The sequence below is a fragment of the Sipha flava genome, unplaced genomic scaffold (genome assembly GCF_003268045.1).
Source record: "Sipha flava isolate LNK unplaced genomic scaffold, YSA_version1 50316_pilon_pilon, whole genome shotgun sequence".
NCBI lineage: Eukaryota > Metazoa > Arthropoda > Insecta > Hemiptera > Aphididae > Sipha > Sipha flava.
The window spans coordinates 1-17670 of record NW_020273385.1 but is presented as its reverse complement, the minus strand read 5'-3'; the positions used below and the strand labels follow the sequence as shown (position 1 = coordinate 17670).

The window sequence follows — 17670 nt, the reverse complement described above, 5'->3', positions numbered from 1 at the left end:
TTTTATTTAAAAAGTAAATTTTATACAATATGACAATTAGGTAATAGGTAACAATAAATTATTTTGTAGTCAAAATAAAAATATCAATAGTAAGTTACAATAATGGGATAAATATTAATATTAGTAAGTATATATTTCTATATACATATATTAAATTTATATATAGAAACTAATTTCTAGATGTAGGTATAGTAAAATATTTTTAAGACAAGAAATAAATGTTAAGCAATATGTACCATAAATTAAAAATGGTTAATTTCAATATCATATGAAACATTCAAATACATATTAATTTTCTAAATTATAATTCATAATTTTAAAAATAAATATTCAGAAGTATGTGGTACGTACAGTGTATTTATGAATACATGCACCTACATAATATAAATTTTAAAATTAAATCTGATGGTATTTCTAAATAGGTAGGTTGATAAATATTTTAAATTACCTATTCATTAGCATTATAAGTAGGTACATTACATGTATTCAAATATATTCATTGGAATGTAGGTTTCCATTTACATTTTTTTTTCAAATTGACCTACTAAAAATTTTTCACATTTTAATAAAATTATCTAATAATAAATAGTGTTTGTATATAATTTAAAATTATTTTTCACTATTCATAGTTCGGATACATTTTCTTTAGGTTTTGATTTTCCAGTCCTGTGAAAAAAAAATTTGCATTGTATAGGTATATATTTAATATGTATTACATAGGTACAATAAATTTATGCATTCATTGATTATAGTGAAATCTGATGATATGTAATAACTGTGAAAAATAAATCCTAACAAGCTCTGTGCCTGTTTCGTCTTATTGTGATATTGGTATTTCAAGTTAAACTTTTTAAATTATAATTTTATAAATAATTTATATTTTTAAAGCTATCATTATTTGTTAATAATAGTCAATAATACATACCATCCAGATGTACTTGGCTTTGTTATGTCATCAGTTTCTAAAACAAAAATTATTTATACTTAACTTATAGTTTTTAATAATTTGTTATAATTTATTAAATTTGAATAACATGTTGAAATTAACTGATTTTTGGGAAAATATAAGCCAAAGGTTAATCTCTAAATCTAAAAGATGTTTTTCATTTTAACTCTAAACATGTGAAAATATCAATTTTTTTTTTAACTAACTAATAAACATAATTATACATCTTTTCAAATAATTAGACTATTTTTGTGACAGTTAATGTTTTATTTAAAACACTAAAATTCATTTAAAATATACAAAAAATAATAATTTGTGTTGAAAATATGTCAGGCCATTAAAAAAAGTTAATGTACGTATGCGCAAAATTTACTGTTATAAAAATAGTCTATTTATTTGAAAAGGCGTATAATTATGTTTATTAATTAGCCAAAAAAGCAGAATTGAAATATATGAAGCCTGTACATGGTTATTGAGTGTTCCCACTTATCGTGATCACACGGTGTATAAATAAATTAAAAAAAAAAAGTATATATATATAAAAATATATATATATATATATATATATATATATGTATGTATATATATTGTATTATTGAGTATTTTAATTATTAACCAGTATTTATTTGATGTTGAAAGCGCCAATCATGCTCGCGTAGGTCTATTTCTGTATCGTCGTCCATACTAATTTCACATTTCAATTCCGGTTTTGGTGCAGCCACTTGCAATTCTACCAATCACCACAAAAAAGCTTCTAAAAGTATTACTACTAATATACTAAACCTAATTGTTTTAATTGAATATCTAATACTTACTTCCTTAAATTTTATAAATAATATTAGTATTTATTATATAATGTTAATCATACAATAAGTATCTGTTATAATATATTTTATATTGTTAACGTAATATAGATTTTATGTCTAAAGATTGTTACTTAAAAGCAGTTATAACTAAACATAGGAATTATTACTGAATTTTCTTTTTTTCTTTAACTCATATCTCTTGATGATTATAATACATGCAATCTTGATGAATTAAAATTATTTACCTTTTTTTTCATTAGATGTTGAAGGTGCTTGTGTATCTTCAGATGATCCTAAAACATATTTAAGTACATATTATTTTTTACCTAGATATGAGTATTTGTTAGATTTTTTAATCATATTAGTTCTATACAATATTAAGCAGGTTATCATTAGTGTCCTAATGATATTTTAAGTTTGTTTTATTAGCATGCAATGGTTATAACTATCTAAGCTAATAAAGTATAATGGGAATAATATAGAGAAAAATAGAATGAGTTTATGTTCAGATGGAAATGGTCTATATCACAAATCTAATACACGTAATACCTGCAATCTGTGTTGAAGTTTTCTTACTGATTTCAAATCCATCTGGTTCATCCTTAGAAAGTTTTCTTAAACATTTGTTCAATTCATCTTCAGAAACACCTTTACTTGCTGATTCTTCAGAATCAAAAACCATTCGTTTTTGTACAATTCTTGTAACAAATACGTTCCCACGCTCATCTGTATGTTCCATTTCTTCTTGAAATTCACCAGATGAAAATTGTTCAACATAATTTTCTATTATTTTTTCTTTATCAGGTCCTCTAGCTGTTATTTTATGAATTTCAGCTGGCAATCTTATAAGCTTGTGAGTAAATTCCGTTCCATCTGTTTCCTTTTTATGTGACTCAAAAGTTTCGTGTTCATCAAACCAATCATGTTTTCCTCCTGTTTTATCAAGTCCTTCCATACTAGACACCATTGTATTTGAACCACCACTTGTGAAACTAGAAGACATGTTTGATCCAGTTTCACAATGATAGGTAGCATTTGTTGATGTTGAACTTATTGGGCCTAGAGAATCATTACTGCCTAAAATCAAACTGTTTCTGTATGAAGATTCTTTTGAATGATCATCCATAATTGGACTACTAAATCCACGACTTGAAACACTTGAGTTCATACAGTCATCGTAATCATGTTGTTTTCCTTCAACAAAACTTGTACACGACATTTGTTCAAGAGAAGTTGATACTTTCATGTCAGTAACAATTGTCTTTAAATCTAAAGACTCAGTGCTAGTCAAATTGTCATCTTCTGATTTATGTTTTTCAGAATTATCATCGTTTTGTTCTAGGTTTATTTCAGCTTCTCTAATAATTTCATTTATTTTAAACGTATTATCTTCTCCAGTTAATGATCTTTCAGTAGCTAAGGCTTTATTTTCTATCAACTCAGTTTTAAAACAAGCCGCTTCAATTGTTTCAAAATCTTTGAGAGAAGCTAAGGACAAATCATCTTTTTTACTGTTTGAAGAACTAGTAGTAGATGCTAAAGAACCTGAAGATTTAGCTTTCATTGATTCTATTCTTATTAATTGCTCTAACCTTTCAAATTCTTGTAGGGAATTCACTGATATATTATCATTTTCTAATGATTTTCCTAGGTACTTTTTACTTTCAGGAGTACTGCTAAATGATTCTTTCATGCTGCCAATACTATCGATTGAATGACTGACTTGACTGCCCATACTTCCTACTTTACTACTTTGCAAATCATCAGTATCTTCTTCTTTAATATCTTCAAGCGGAGGTCTTTCATATTCTATATTATACCCATATACTTCGTTTATAGTGTTATCGTCTTCAAATTGTAGTTCTACCCATTTTTGATTAGTATATTCTAATTCAAATCGCCCTTTTGAATCTGGACTTTCTGACTCTGATTCATGCGTGGATGAATCAATGTTACTTACAATTTTATGATTTTTTATTATTTTTCCTTCAATAGTTATTGCTTTTCCTTCAGAATCTTCTTCTTTAGCTTCTCTTGCTATTTCTTCAATTACTACGAATTCATCTTCAGAGTTGTCTAGTTTTTCTTCAATATTATCTATTAGTTCGAATGATTCGCTCATGGAAACTGATTCTTTTTCTTCTGTTTCTTCAACATTTTCAAGAACCGTATGATCCTCCCCGGTCCAAGAAGGTTCTTCATGTGGATCATAATCTTCGTTTATTATATATTCTCTACCTTGATCTGTGTCTGATGAATTTTTACTACTTATCGATGCAGGCGTTTGTGGAGTAGACGATTTTATTTCTAGCTCCTTGGCTTCTAGATCTAAGTCCGGATAGTGAAAACCTCGATCAACTAATGGAGCCATGTGCTCTGTTATCATAATATTAGGAACAACATCAATAGAATCATCTTGTAAATCATCTTCGTCTTCTGAAAATGGATCTTCCGGTATTGTAGGGGGTAATGAATTAGGTATTGCTGGTGATACATGCGGAACCATTTGAAAAGCTGCATCCGCTTCGGCAATATCATCGATGTGTTCAAAACTATGTTTGTCAGATAATTGACTTCCGTGTATTTCGTGATCATATTTATCATGTTCTGTAGATATTTTAGTTTCTAAATCAGAAATATATATTTCTTTTGATAATGTGTTATTAACATTTGATTGATTAGAAATATCTTGATTATATTCTAAATGTTGTGTAGGAAGTGTACATTCTTTGGACGGATCTTTTTTATCGGTGATATCTAATTCTTCAACCACTATTTTATTAATTGAACTACTATTTCTTCGATGTCCTTTTTTTTGTGGTTCCTCAGATTTTGTAGTCATTTGTGTACATACATTCTGATGTTTACCATTTGTTACTGTAGATGATATAATTGTTACATTACACTGATCGTTATTTTGTCCGTATCCATTTCGGGTAGTTAGTGTTTCTACAGATTTAGTGTTTTCTTCGCTTAAACTCAAGCTGCATGTTCCAGATTCCGGAAATCCATTAATTGCTTCAACGACAGTTTGTATTGCTTGGCCTTCAGTACTTGATATACTCATACTTGCATCTTCACTTGAAAATAATTTTTCTTCGTGAGATGATGAGTCTGATAAACTGTCACTAGTTATGTGTTTTGGAATCGGATGAAAAGTCATTTCATGTGATCTTTTCATTTTTTGTATGTTTTTTTCACTGTTAATCGTTGGCTGAGAAAATGGTTGTGTTTTATACATGCTATTGTACTTCATTTCGGTTAATTCTGCTATAATTGGTAAGGATTCACCTCTAATGATATGCATTGGTATTTCTTGTTCATATGGCTCTATTTTATCTTCATCTTCTAAAATAGAGTTGGTTCCTTCTTGATCAAAATCTAAATCACCAGTTGATGCAACGAGTGTTTCAGATGCTTCACTATTTTCAACTGATGCAAGATTTCCTGAACTTTCTGAATCTAGCGATTTCATTGATTCTCTTGAGCTCAACGAGCTAATTGCTGTATGATACTCATTTGATGGTACAGAAATAGCAGATTCATATTCCGAAGAACCAGCTAAAAGGCCGTCTACATCTGATGAACATGGTCTACTAGATGACGTGTGGTCAAACGAATGATAATGACTTTCACTTGAGCTTGAATCCGCTGGTCTTTTTGTTGTTAGCTTATTGGTGTTAGTCGAATTAGGTTTTCTTAAGATGACAGTGTCAAAATTTACATGTTTTTCCTCTCGAATATCAATAGAAGATGATGATGGTGAAGTAGGCGAATGAACGGAATTATCTTTCGAAGGGAATGATTCTGCACTTAATTGTTTTGTCAATGATTTTGATGAACCTGGCTCGGAGTCTTTTATTAATGTTATTTCATTTTTATAATTATCTACGGTTTCCTTAATAATGCAAGACTTTTCTCGATATTGTTCTTTTTCTATACCACATATTTCTAAACCACCATCCGTTTTTTGTTCAAAGTATTGTTCTTTCTTTATAAGCTCATCTTTAAAATCTTTACTACAAGTATCAAAGTGTTTTTCATTTGTTTCGACATATGTATTTTTTCCATTTTTATTTTGTTTATTTTCAACTACGAATGTATCTTTATTGTGAGTTTCATGACTATCATATTTTGTAATACCTTCATTGAATATAGATCCATTTTTAGTTTCTAGTATTTCGTTAGAATAAATAACATCATGAATGTTACTATCATCTTTAGAATTAAAATGTGATCCAAATTCTTGGGTTTCGATTTTTTGATCATTTTCTTTTATAATCATTTTTTCAAAAACATCAGTTTTAGTATCTTGGTAAAACTTATCGTGTTTTGATTGATGTTCAACTTGTCCGTTTGAAAGCATATCTTTTTTTTGAGATTCTTTTCGTGTTTTATTTTCATTTTGTTGTTCCTTTATATAAGTTTCAACTATCAAATTATCCTCAGCTACTTTGAAATATTCCTCTTTTTCATCGCGCGAAGATTTTTCAAATTCATTAGAATTTGAATTGGTTGTTGAGTAATATTTTTCAGATTTATTGAAATTGTATTCTGGTATACTATGATCAAGTAAACGTGTTTTGGATAATGTGGTATCATATTCTATTTCAAAACCACTACTTTTTAAGTCTTCGTCAGTAATTTCAATACTTGAAGTAATTGTATCATGTTTTGATATATTTTTCAATTGGTCTCTAGATTTTTTAGCTAACACTGATTCCATTATTTTTAATTTTAAATCTTCTCCTTCCATGTCCAAATATCCACTATTTTCTAGTTGTTTAAATTGGTCTGGAGACATCATCAAATGATGTAAATTAGCTAAAACATCATGACGTTTTGTTAGTTCAATTTCAATTTCATTAATTAACTGTTCAGCTACACTTCTAGCTAGTTCTCTGGTAATTTCTTTTTCAGTGGTTTTTAAGGATTCTAAAGAATTCACTTTTTCTATATAATTTTGTTGAAATAAACACTGATCCTTAATTTCAATGTTTTCTAATTCCTGTTCATCTGTTCCTAACTGGGTGACTTCCCATATTGTGTCTGGGATATGTTCTTCTGGAGTATGAATAATATGATCTCGCAAATTTGGTGAACAAGCACCTTTTTCATTTTCATTAACTGACGCATTATAGTTTTCATTGTGTAATTCATCATCTATCATTGAAGAATCAATCGATTCAGAAAGTATAGTTGATTTTTCTTTTTCCTCAGCTAAAGAATAGGTATCTGAAGGGATTTCATCTATTTGATCTTGGGTTAGACTTGAGGAATTTTTTTCTTTCGATTGTTTTGAAATAACTTTGTTTATCTTTTCCTCTAGGAAATCATCAAGGACATATGACTCAGCAGATTCTGTTTTCGTAAGTGATTTTTCACTTGTACTACAGGATATTTTATCTGATAACGTATTTTGCAATGAATTTATTGAAACACTTTTTTCACCTTTTAAATCTAAGTATTTTTCTTCAGGTATTAATGAATCTATTTGCTCGTCTAATTCATTTGAAAATATGTGCTTGTGAATTTGACGATTGATAAGATCTTCTTGGCTTGGTGATTGTTGATGTGTTGTGTTCTTTAAAGATTTATGCTCTGGTGAAGATTCTTGTTCCATTTGTATGCCTTCCATTTGTGGTTTAATTTGCTGAAAATACTCTTTGGAAGAAATGGGTTGAACTTGATGAGATGGTAATGACATTGATCTAGTTTTTGGATCTAATTTTATTTTATTTGAACTCCGAGAATATTCTTTTTTAGATGGTAATTTATCTTCAAAAACATCTTCTTGGTAACCTTCATTTTCAAAGGCTAATGACTCTTCTCCGTATTTATTAATATACTCGGTTTCAGAATCTAATCGTTTAATTTCTTTGCTATTTTTTTCTTCTAATAATGGAGTATGTGGATGTTTATTAAGTGATTCAGATTTTTGGCAAGTTAATTCAGAAACTACAAGGTTTTTTGTAGTTTGATTACTTGTCATTGATTTTTTAATCATTTCAGGTATTTCTGCATTATCAGAAGCACTGAATGAGTTTTCAATTAGTTCCAACGAAGAATTTTTCATTACAGATTGTTCTGAGCTTTGTATTGGTAATGAAATACTATATCTAGGTTTAGGTAAAGGCGGTTGATTAGTTTTAGCTATTTCTTCCCAAAATTGTTTTTTTGTTGAATAGTCAATATCATCTTCATCTATAGAAGATGTAATACTACTCTCAATGGAATGTCTAGGATTCGGTATAGGTGGGATTTTATCTACGGAATTTTGAAGTACTATGTTGTTGGCGTTAGTTGTTAATTCTGGGCTGCGCTCTGTACACACAAATACATACAAACAAAATACAGGATTAGAATATAGATTATTTATTATTTACATGGGTTAACTAACTATCACAAACTCGCCAAAAAGATCAAGTTCTGGGATATTTTTATGTTATATGGATTAAAATTTTAATTAAAAAAAATGTTGTAGATATATCATTGACGAGTTATTCTTAATTCTAAAGTGATACCATTTTGTTTTGTTATACGTTGGTATATTTGTATATTTGTTATATTTTGAAATAATTATAATATTATAAAATACATTCGATTTGGAACCTAGAAAGATTTTGTATTCTGTGTTTTTGAATATGTATATAAAATTACCAATTGATAAATATGTATAATATATTATTTTTTTTTTTTTTTTTTACTGTTGTTAGTATAAAAGAAGCGTTATTTTTATATTTAACTTCTAAATGCATTTTAATTTACCAGCTCCATCCCAAATTTGATTTGCAACATCGACTTCTTCATTTGATAATTGGGAAATAATTCTATGATATTCTCCCTCTACAGCTTGCTTAGCAATTGGACTATCTTCTAATGTTTCTGAGGCTATGCGTTCAAATCTTCTCTCTACTCTTTTTAAAGTTTTTTCTGCAACATCTGTATCTATTTTAAACGTCATATCTTCGATATCATTTGTTTGATTTAGAACTGATGGAGGTACATTGCAGACTTCTAAATCATCGTCACTGTCACTTTGTCCTGGGTAAAAAATTTCATCATCTTCCGATTCTAATCGAAATGTGACTTTTCTACCCGGTGATTTCTCTTGAGGCTCAGTTACTATATATTCATTATCATTATCTGATTCGCTATCGTATTTGTGAATTTCTCTGAGTGTAGGTCTTTGGTTATTTGACAATCTTTGAGAACCACCGACACCATTTCTACGAAATGTTGGTGAAGATATTATAGGAACTGGCGAAGAAGAATCTGACAGTGTTTCAACATCTTGAGTTTCACGAGGATCTGAATCAGAAGACCCAGAAGATAACTCTCCAGAAGCTGCTAATTTTGCTGTTTCTTGTTCAATTAACATATCAATAAGAATATTAGTTAAAGTTTCATCATGGTTACCAGGATCACTTAACATGGTTTTTAATTTTTCTTGTACAGTATCTGGAGATATTTTTGAATAATCGACTGGTTTCCATTCATCTAAATGTTCATAGTCATCGGGTACAGTGTTCTCTGATGGAGTTCTTACCATTAATGGTCTTATTTGAGTACGATCGTTTTCTGAAAACGATTCTTTCTCAAAATATTTATTCATAAATTAAAAATTAACGTCCTTACTTTAATTTTTATATTTTTCTTTTTAATGGTAGGAATTTTAAAGGAATAAAAGGAAATAGCAGTTAGTAGCATTTTGTTATAAATAAATCCAGTTTAACACTTCAAAACAATACTCCTCACCTGTGTTATCATGTGGTAGCCATATACAGTAACCAGAATTATGATCGTTTGATATTGATTTTTTCTTTTTCGGAGTAAAGTAACATACTTGAAAAGATTCGTGTAACGAGTTTTGTGAACCAGATAAATATACATGACGTTCTGATAAAGGTAGACAAGGCATTGATCTATTCCACCATCGATACGGTAAACTTGCTGTATTAAAATTACTACGAAAACTAGGCCCTGGTGTTTCTTGATTTTCATCTTTATTATGTGTTTTTGAAAATTCATGATAATTAATTGTTTGTTTAATACTATCTAGTGAATTACGTATTTGATCTTCTTGATCTTGGACATCATTTAATAGTTGATAAATAGTTTTTTGAAGCTGATCCAAGCTATTTACATCATTTATTAAGTTTTCTGATTCTGATTTTTTCTTATTCAAATTGCATGTTAATATAAGATTTTCTTGCATTTCTACTTTATCTTCCAAAATTTCTATGGCTTTTACTAATTTTGCAAGCTCCTCTCTACTGCGGTTTATTGCTCTATTGAGTAAAATATTGTCAAAATCATCTGATGACCTGTTGTTGCCGAAAATTTCGTTTGAAAAATAATCTATAAGTCATGTTATTCTAATTAAATTATTTACATAATCAAATACCACACATCAAACTATACATACATATTTAATATTTATAATTTATATTTATAAAAGTATACGAGTATATCGTATTATCTTAAATTGTAGTGCTATACATTTGATTAAATAATATATATTTATCTATTGTGAAATTATTTATTGTTAGTAGTTTAGTTTATTATCTAAATGTCATACAACATTTTATTATGTTGTATAATGTCAAATAAACGTATAACAAAACTTATTAGTGCACAATATTATATAATTCAAATTTATATCTAAGCGTTAACTTTTTTCTAAAAAAAGCTATTTGAATAAATAACTATTACAATGAGCAAAGCAGGGAATTGGTATCTTGTTATTTTTACTTGGAAATAAATTATATTTTAAACAGTTTTCGTTAAAACTTCTATGGTTCACTGAATTTATTTTTAAATATTATTTCATCAATAAGAACTCACCAGAATTATTTATAGACTTTGCATTTTGTTGTTTGGTATGATTGACTTCATCTCCTATAATATAATTAAAAATATTAATAATATTTACAACAAATTAAAAGAAAGTAGTTAAAGTATTTAATTATGTTAGTGGTTTAGCTGTTAAATATATATATAGTTTGAGTACTAAATAATTTAATACAAGTTAGTGTTAATAATTAGTTAATAAGTAAAATTTATATTTTTAATATTTTATTTTATTTCATGGCTTACAGATAATTGATTTGGCTGTTAATTTAGACCATCACCTTTTTCATAATTTAATAATAATAATTATGGTCTGTATTTACCGATTAGGATGTTTGTTTGAATACACATACAATTAGGTTTTTGATTTAAAAAACTTTTCTTTAAGTCATTATTTGATTTAGATAACTTTTTGAAATTGAATTTTCGTCTCAATTTAGGACTACCGCTCATACTTTCAAAAATATTAATTACATTCGAAACATGATTTTGTGTATCAACCTTAATATGCTTTTGTTCCTGGTTTTTTTCTGATACTTTTTGATTAAATATCTTGAATGCCGAGAGACGTGTTACAGGTGAAGGGTATAATCTTTCTATACTTGTACATTTATCTTTAAGGGAATACATTTTTACCAATGGATTTTTTGACATATTAATTTGAGTTTGAAATGGTCTGTTAATATATAATTGTACTATATTTACGGGTTGGACAAAATTATATACTGTTATGTAAGTAAAATATCTATTTTGTAGGATTTTCATTGTTCCATAAGTGAATAAATCTACTTCAAACTGCCGTTTTGAATCATATAAGCTACTCCTTATAATATATCCTGGTTCTAACGGCTCTAAAATATTCAGATTATTATAATTTAATACAGCCCTACCTGTCATGATTTCATTGTTACACCATCGCATTGATAGATTTCCGAAATGCCTACCGACGTTTAATAATACAGAGTTATTGCTTTCAAAATCAATAGATATACTGATATCATTTTTGTTATCGTGTATAACAAATTTATTATTAGTTTTTTGATGTTTAATTCTGTTTTGTTCAATATTTTGATTTTGTTTTGGAATCTTTATTTTGTTTAAAGTAGGTTCGGATGTGTACTTTGATAATATTTTTTTTTTAAATTCTTCTGGAGGTTTTTCTGAACTTTCTATAATTTCTGAATTACTACGATTCTTATGACGAAATCGTTTTTTACCAAATTCTGATTCTTGCATTACATTTTTTTTTGTTACTAATAAACGATTTCTATATTTATGTTTGCATTGTTCGTGTTTAATAGATTCTACTGAGTCCACAACACCTACATCTATATCATGATAGTAAGTATTATTATTTTTTAAATATGATTCTTGTTCTCCACATTCATCAGCTGTTATAATTTCTTCCTCGGAATCAAAACCTTTGACTTCTTCATTTGGAGTTTTAAGCCAAATTGGATTAGATTCTTCCGTTGGAGTCAATGAACGCACATTTCCATCTTTTGAATGAAATATAATTTCTTTATGCGGCTGTTGAAAATAAGATGCCGATTCTAAATATTTTTCTGTTTGTCCCATTTCGTTGAATATTTCCTTATCACCAGTAAAATTTTCCGTATCTGTATGTTCTTCATTAACCTTACTGTTTTTTTCGTGTTCTTCATCTTCACTTAAATCTTCGACATCTGTTAAAATAAAATAATTTATTAGACCTGGGCTAAGATTTGGAGATCGTATGTAGTATTTTTCATCATCTGAATCCGATATAACTTCAGTATCTGTAAGATTATTGAAATCTGACAAAACTGGTGAAAGGGACTTTGATAAACTGTTTGTAATAGGAGATTTTAGTATAATTTTTGATTTTTGTTTGGTAATATTTGGAGAGACTGATCGTGGCTCGTATGTATTCATATTTTTCTCATGTGTTGCGTTAAATAAATTTGTAACTTCAATATCATCTTCGTTGAATTCATATGCTGTTATTGCGATTTGAGGTACGTTGTTTTTACTTTCTTCTGACATAATATCTATTACTGAAAATTGGTATGATTTTCTCAAAGCTAAATTCCAATTTATTGATGAATCAAAAATGTTTGTATTTATCTGTGGAAATAATGCACCCATTAATTAAATGAGTTAAGATTTAGAAATTCTTGTGAAATTCTAAATAGAGATTTTAAAGCTTTACCACATTTAAACAATATTTTTTAGATTTTGATTAAAGCGAGAATGGTATTTTTATTATTATCTGTTAAATATTTGTCGTATAAGCCTTTACTATTTATTATATTATCTTCTAATTATACTTGTAATTTTATTCCTAAGATAATATAAATAAGTTTACATTCACATAATATGTACAAAGTTGTCATAATTATATAAAAAAAAATTAATATTTGTATAATTAAATACAAAGATCATTCAAGTTAACCTAATATTTATATTTTATACCGAAAATGAATATTAGATTAATAAAGAAATTCTCTTTCACAAATGTGTTAAACTTATATTTATAGGCTTAAATAAATACTCAATATATGCCCGGACACAAATTCAAGTTGTATTTTTAGTATATAATAAGAAGAATAACTATTTTAACCAAGGTTACTAGCCAATACTAATTACTTCATTTATTTTTTAAAACCCCATAGTTTAATTCTCATACCGTGATATTTATATACATTATTTTGATAGTTATACGTAGTATACTGCTATAAACTTATAGTTTTTGATTATTCATGTTCATTAAATATTAATGCACATTTAAAATTATTTTGTTGTTTAAGATTTGATTGTCAAGTGGTTGTAATTTAAATAATGTTGGTAAAGCACATGATGATTGAATGTTTGTCATTCGTAGATCTACTCTTAAGATAGAATTAGCACTGTACCGTGTCCATTAAAATGTAGGACAGACCCAGTTATAATCATTTTAATTTATATAGGTACACATTTTTTTTTTTCGTTAACTTTTTATATAATTTTCAAATATAATTAAAAAAAATGATCATATAATATAAATGTATATAAAATATAAATATATAAATGTTATATATAATATAATGTAAAACAATTCATCCTGTTTGACTTTTTAATAATATTTAAAAATACTAAAAAGTAAATAATAATGATGTAAAAAATATTAATAATAACTATTTGAAAACATAAGAGGCCCGGGCCTACCAGGCCTACACTTTGGATTGGTAATGGAGTTTGGGATTTAATACTTTAGTACGTTTACTATGATTTTATTATTTAGTGTAGAGAATTTTAGATTTTTTAAGGTACCAAATCTTGATGAAAAAAATGACAACATTTCACCGTAGTATGTATTTAAACAGCAAATAATTTTGTTTTTATTAAGAATCCAACTATTAATACTTAAATCTTCCCAGCCAAAGCTTAACCATTTGTGAAAATTTAAATTTAAACTGTCTTGTTGTGTATAGTCACACGGATTTTGTTTGTACATACATAATTAAATATAAAGTCACTAAATAGTAATAATCAAATTTAGACTCTAAATACGTATTAATATTAGAAGTATTCGTAATAATTTTAGCACTTAGGAAATATTACGAAAACATTTTATGAAATATAAATTTCGACGAAACTTGAACTATTTACACGGCCATCACGGTTATCTGGTTTAAACTATAATAATTTCAGTTTGGTCCAGATTTTAAAATATAAATAATCGGTTTGGTTTAGACCAGTTGGTCCCAACTCGTTTAAAATGCATTGAATAATAATTTTACTTTTAAAGATATTATTTATAGAATTAATAACACGTATATTGTTAATATTTTACCGCTGTGCCGTTGTTTCGTGAACTTAGTAGGTATACATTTTAATCCTGTTCATGGTATCTATTAATAATTATTATTGAGAATATTTTTAAGAACAATAGTTGCAATTATTCTCCTTAAGTTGCGGGCGACATGGAAGGGCTGTATACAGCTGCCGTGCCGCACGCACTGATATAATTATAATTATGAATAGAAGTATTTACCTTTCTGTGTACTACATATCATTAATTTTGTACAGTCTTGTATCTGCGAATAGATTAATTCTATACCAATTACCACTTTAGTGGTATAATTCAAAACTTTCACTATTTGAATTTTTTTTAGTTTGATTTGTTTTTTCCGCTAAATCAAATTATATTATATTTTTTGTTCGGTAAGGTAGAAAAAAAAATTGAAATAGGTCCAGTCCGGTTTATAAACTATTATAGTCAGAAACTCGTTTGTTTGGACCGATGATACGGTTTTGGTTCACTCTAACAAATTATTTTAAATTTTAAGTCCGGTCTGGTTTGACAAAAAATTAGTAATCGGTTCGTTCCGATTTTGATTCTTAGTAAAAATTTTCAGTCTGATCCGGTTTCTAAAATTATAGACTATACAAAACACTTGTATATATATGAGTGCCAATTGTAATTGTATAGGTAGATTGTTTTAGAATATTTTTTAAGCCAATAATATTTTTATTAAAGCAAATGTTTAACCTTGGCAAATTTTACTTTTTCTTTTCTACAGCACTCATATTTTTAGAATGATCTTTAATGTATGTTTTTACTTGAAATGTTTATGTATAAAATTTCAAATATCAATATGAATGCTAAATTAAAAACAATATTATGGTTTAAAATTGGTACGGAGTATCAATGTAGCTTTTTTTTTATTATTATGTTTCTATAGATCTAAAAAATGTTAAAGTATAAAAAATTAATAGTAAATGTATAAAATGTAGTCTTAAGGTACTTTTAAAATATTTGTCTAAACTGAAATTACACGTGTTTAATTTTAAAATTGTCGCGGAAGATAAAGCATAAATATTTTCTATTTAAAAATTATACATATTTTGTTGATTATAAATTTCAGAATTTCAAAATATGTAAACTTTTTGATACATTTTGAAGGAAAAAAATAGTATATACCTCGGAATCTCGATTGGTGTCTGAGTTCGAAGAATGAGTCGTTTCGTCGTCTTCTAATGATACTGATTCAGTTATAGAAGTAGGTTGTTGTTCGGACATTGATGAACTAGGAGAACGTGTAGGCTGTTCATATACTAATTCTACTGATGACGCGCGATCTGAAGAGCTCGAAAATACTTCTGATGTAATTAAAACTGAACTAATTTTTTTATCCGCCTTAAAACATCTGTGAGCTGGACTTGCTGGTAAAGATGTAGGACTTAATTTTCTTGGTGAAGACGTAAAATCAAATCCACTTCTTTGTGATGGTGCACTCAGTATTCTTGGATCAGGCACTGATGATGATCGTATAGATTTTGTGTTTAAAAGTGACAAATTTGTTTTGACTGATATACTTGAATTATCTTTTATCGGTATTCTTGATGGGGAAGTTGGTAGTTTCTTTTTAGTATCGGATACTACTCGCTCTCGCTGATAGTTTGTAGAAATAGCTGATGATTTATTTTGTGTGTGAGAAGTTGCTTTCAGTTTTAAATTTCTTGATTCAGTAGATAACATATAACTTTTGAGTCTAGGTTTGGAAGTGGATTCAGGTATATCTGAAACTTGTTTTTTTTTTAATATTTCATTAACATTTGTTTTTCGATGCTTTTCCATTTCTGGAACCATTGACTTTTTATTTGGTGTTTGATTCATGGTCAATGGTTTATGATCCTTTTTAGAACTTTTTTCTTGTGATGTAAAAGAATGTTTATTTGATATTAAAGTATTACTCACTAAAGATTTAGAATCTACTTTGGTGTAAGATTTTTCAGAAGAAACAGATTTATTATTAGTTGTAGAGCTAATTAATTTTACGGATGATTCTTTTAATATTTTTGTAGGATCTGATAACTTTGATGAAGTTATTGATTTATAACTTCCACGAAACAATTGACTGTTTTTATTTTCTATATTTGATCCATGTCGAATGCTTGAAGTTTTTGTAAATGATTGACTAGTAGATTGACTTTGAGATACACTTGTAGATTTAGATTCACTTTTCGCATTGTCGAAGGTAGTTGTTGAAGATGATAAAGTATTTCGTGATATTTTTTTAGAAGAATTAAATGTTCGAACATCTTTTGATTCAGCATCAAATTTTGATCTTAAAATATTTTTCGATTTCATATTATTAGGTTTTGTACCAAGATTCTTTATTTGATGGGAAACATAATTATTTTGTAATAATGTCTTCGATTCGATTGAGGAGCGACTAGTTTTAGTAGTCTGAGGTCTTGAAACATTTGATTTATTAGATAATGATTGGAATTTGGAGACTGAAGATGAATTAGATCGCAACGAAGAATTAAGAATGACCCCACTTGTTTCAGATTTGGAAGACACTCTTTTAAAGCTCTTATCACTGGTAGTTCCAGAATCATTATTTTTCATAGAAGATACAAAACCTGATTTTGTAATCTCAGTTTTTCGTATACCATACGACTTTTTAATTTCACTTTTGTCTTTCATATTGCTATCAATAGCGTGAATTTTACTAGATGACAAATTGGAAATATTCACTGGTAAACTGTGGTGAGTTTCACTTGTGAAATCAAGTAAAAAATTATCAGAAACATCTTTAAATTTATTATTCATATTACTCTCAGAATTATCTATAACCACCTGGAAATCATAAGAAATAGATTTTCTATCTGTATCCTTAAATTCGCTGAAAGAAAAATTATCAACATTCTTTGCTTCATCCAAACTTTGCTCAAACTCAAAATCACCAAATGTAGCCGATTCAACACTCATAAATTTACTAAAACTCTGGTCTAAAATTAAACCAGACTCTTCAGATTCAGTTACATCTTTTATAACACTTTCGGGGAATTGTGAGGTTGGTAAGTGATCTGTGGTCATATCTGTTATTTCGGATTTAATATCTGATTTGTCGGATGTTATCTTGTCATATATTTTATCGGATTTTTCTTTAAAGTTTATCGTTTCACTTTTATCTTCAGATGAAGGAATTTCAGTGGATTCGGATTTAGGTTTTTCAGATAGATGTATATCTGTGGATGGAGATACTAATTTATCATCTACTTTCTTATCGGAAATGACGGTTACATCCTGAA

The 17670-nt window shown here is 27.7% G+C and overlaps 1 protein-coding gene across 1 annotated transcript; it reads right to left on the bottom strand.

The window, feature by feature from the left end:
- Positions 1–546: 546 nt before the first annotated feature.
- On the bottom strand, positions 547–17663 carry LOC112690428. The gene is made up of 8 exons (XM_025564438.1): positions 15551–17663; positions 11496–12711; positions 10600–10653; positions 2302–8076; positions 1998–2045; positions 1563–1676; positions 926–962; positions 547–666 (listed from the first exon to the last, which is right to left on the bottom strand). The coding sequence occupies exons 1-8, from the start codon at positions 17453–17455 to the stop codon at positions 624–626; spliced, it is 9192 nt and encodes a 3063-aa protein (XP_025420223.1). The 5' UTR covers positions 17456–17663; the 3' UTR covers positions 547–623.
- Between the last annotated feature and the right edge of the window lie 7 nt (positions 17664–17670).

Coding starts and splice junctions, on each gene's coding strand:
- LOC112690428 (XM_025564438.1), bottom strand. CDS start 17,455: ATGACCACAGATCACTTACCAACCTCACAATTCCCCGAAAGTGTTATA. Junction 2,046..2,301: donor AACTTCAACACAGATTGCAG/GTATTACGTGTA, acceptor AATATGTTTTAG/GATCATCTGAAGATACACAA. Junction 1,677..1,997: donor AACATCTAATGAAAAAAAAG/GTAAATAATTTT, acceptor GGTGATTGGTAG/AATTGCAAGTGGCTGCACCA.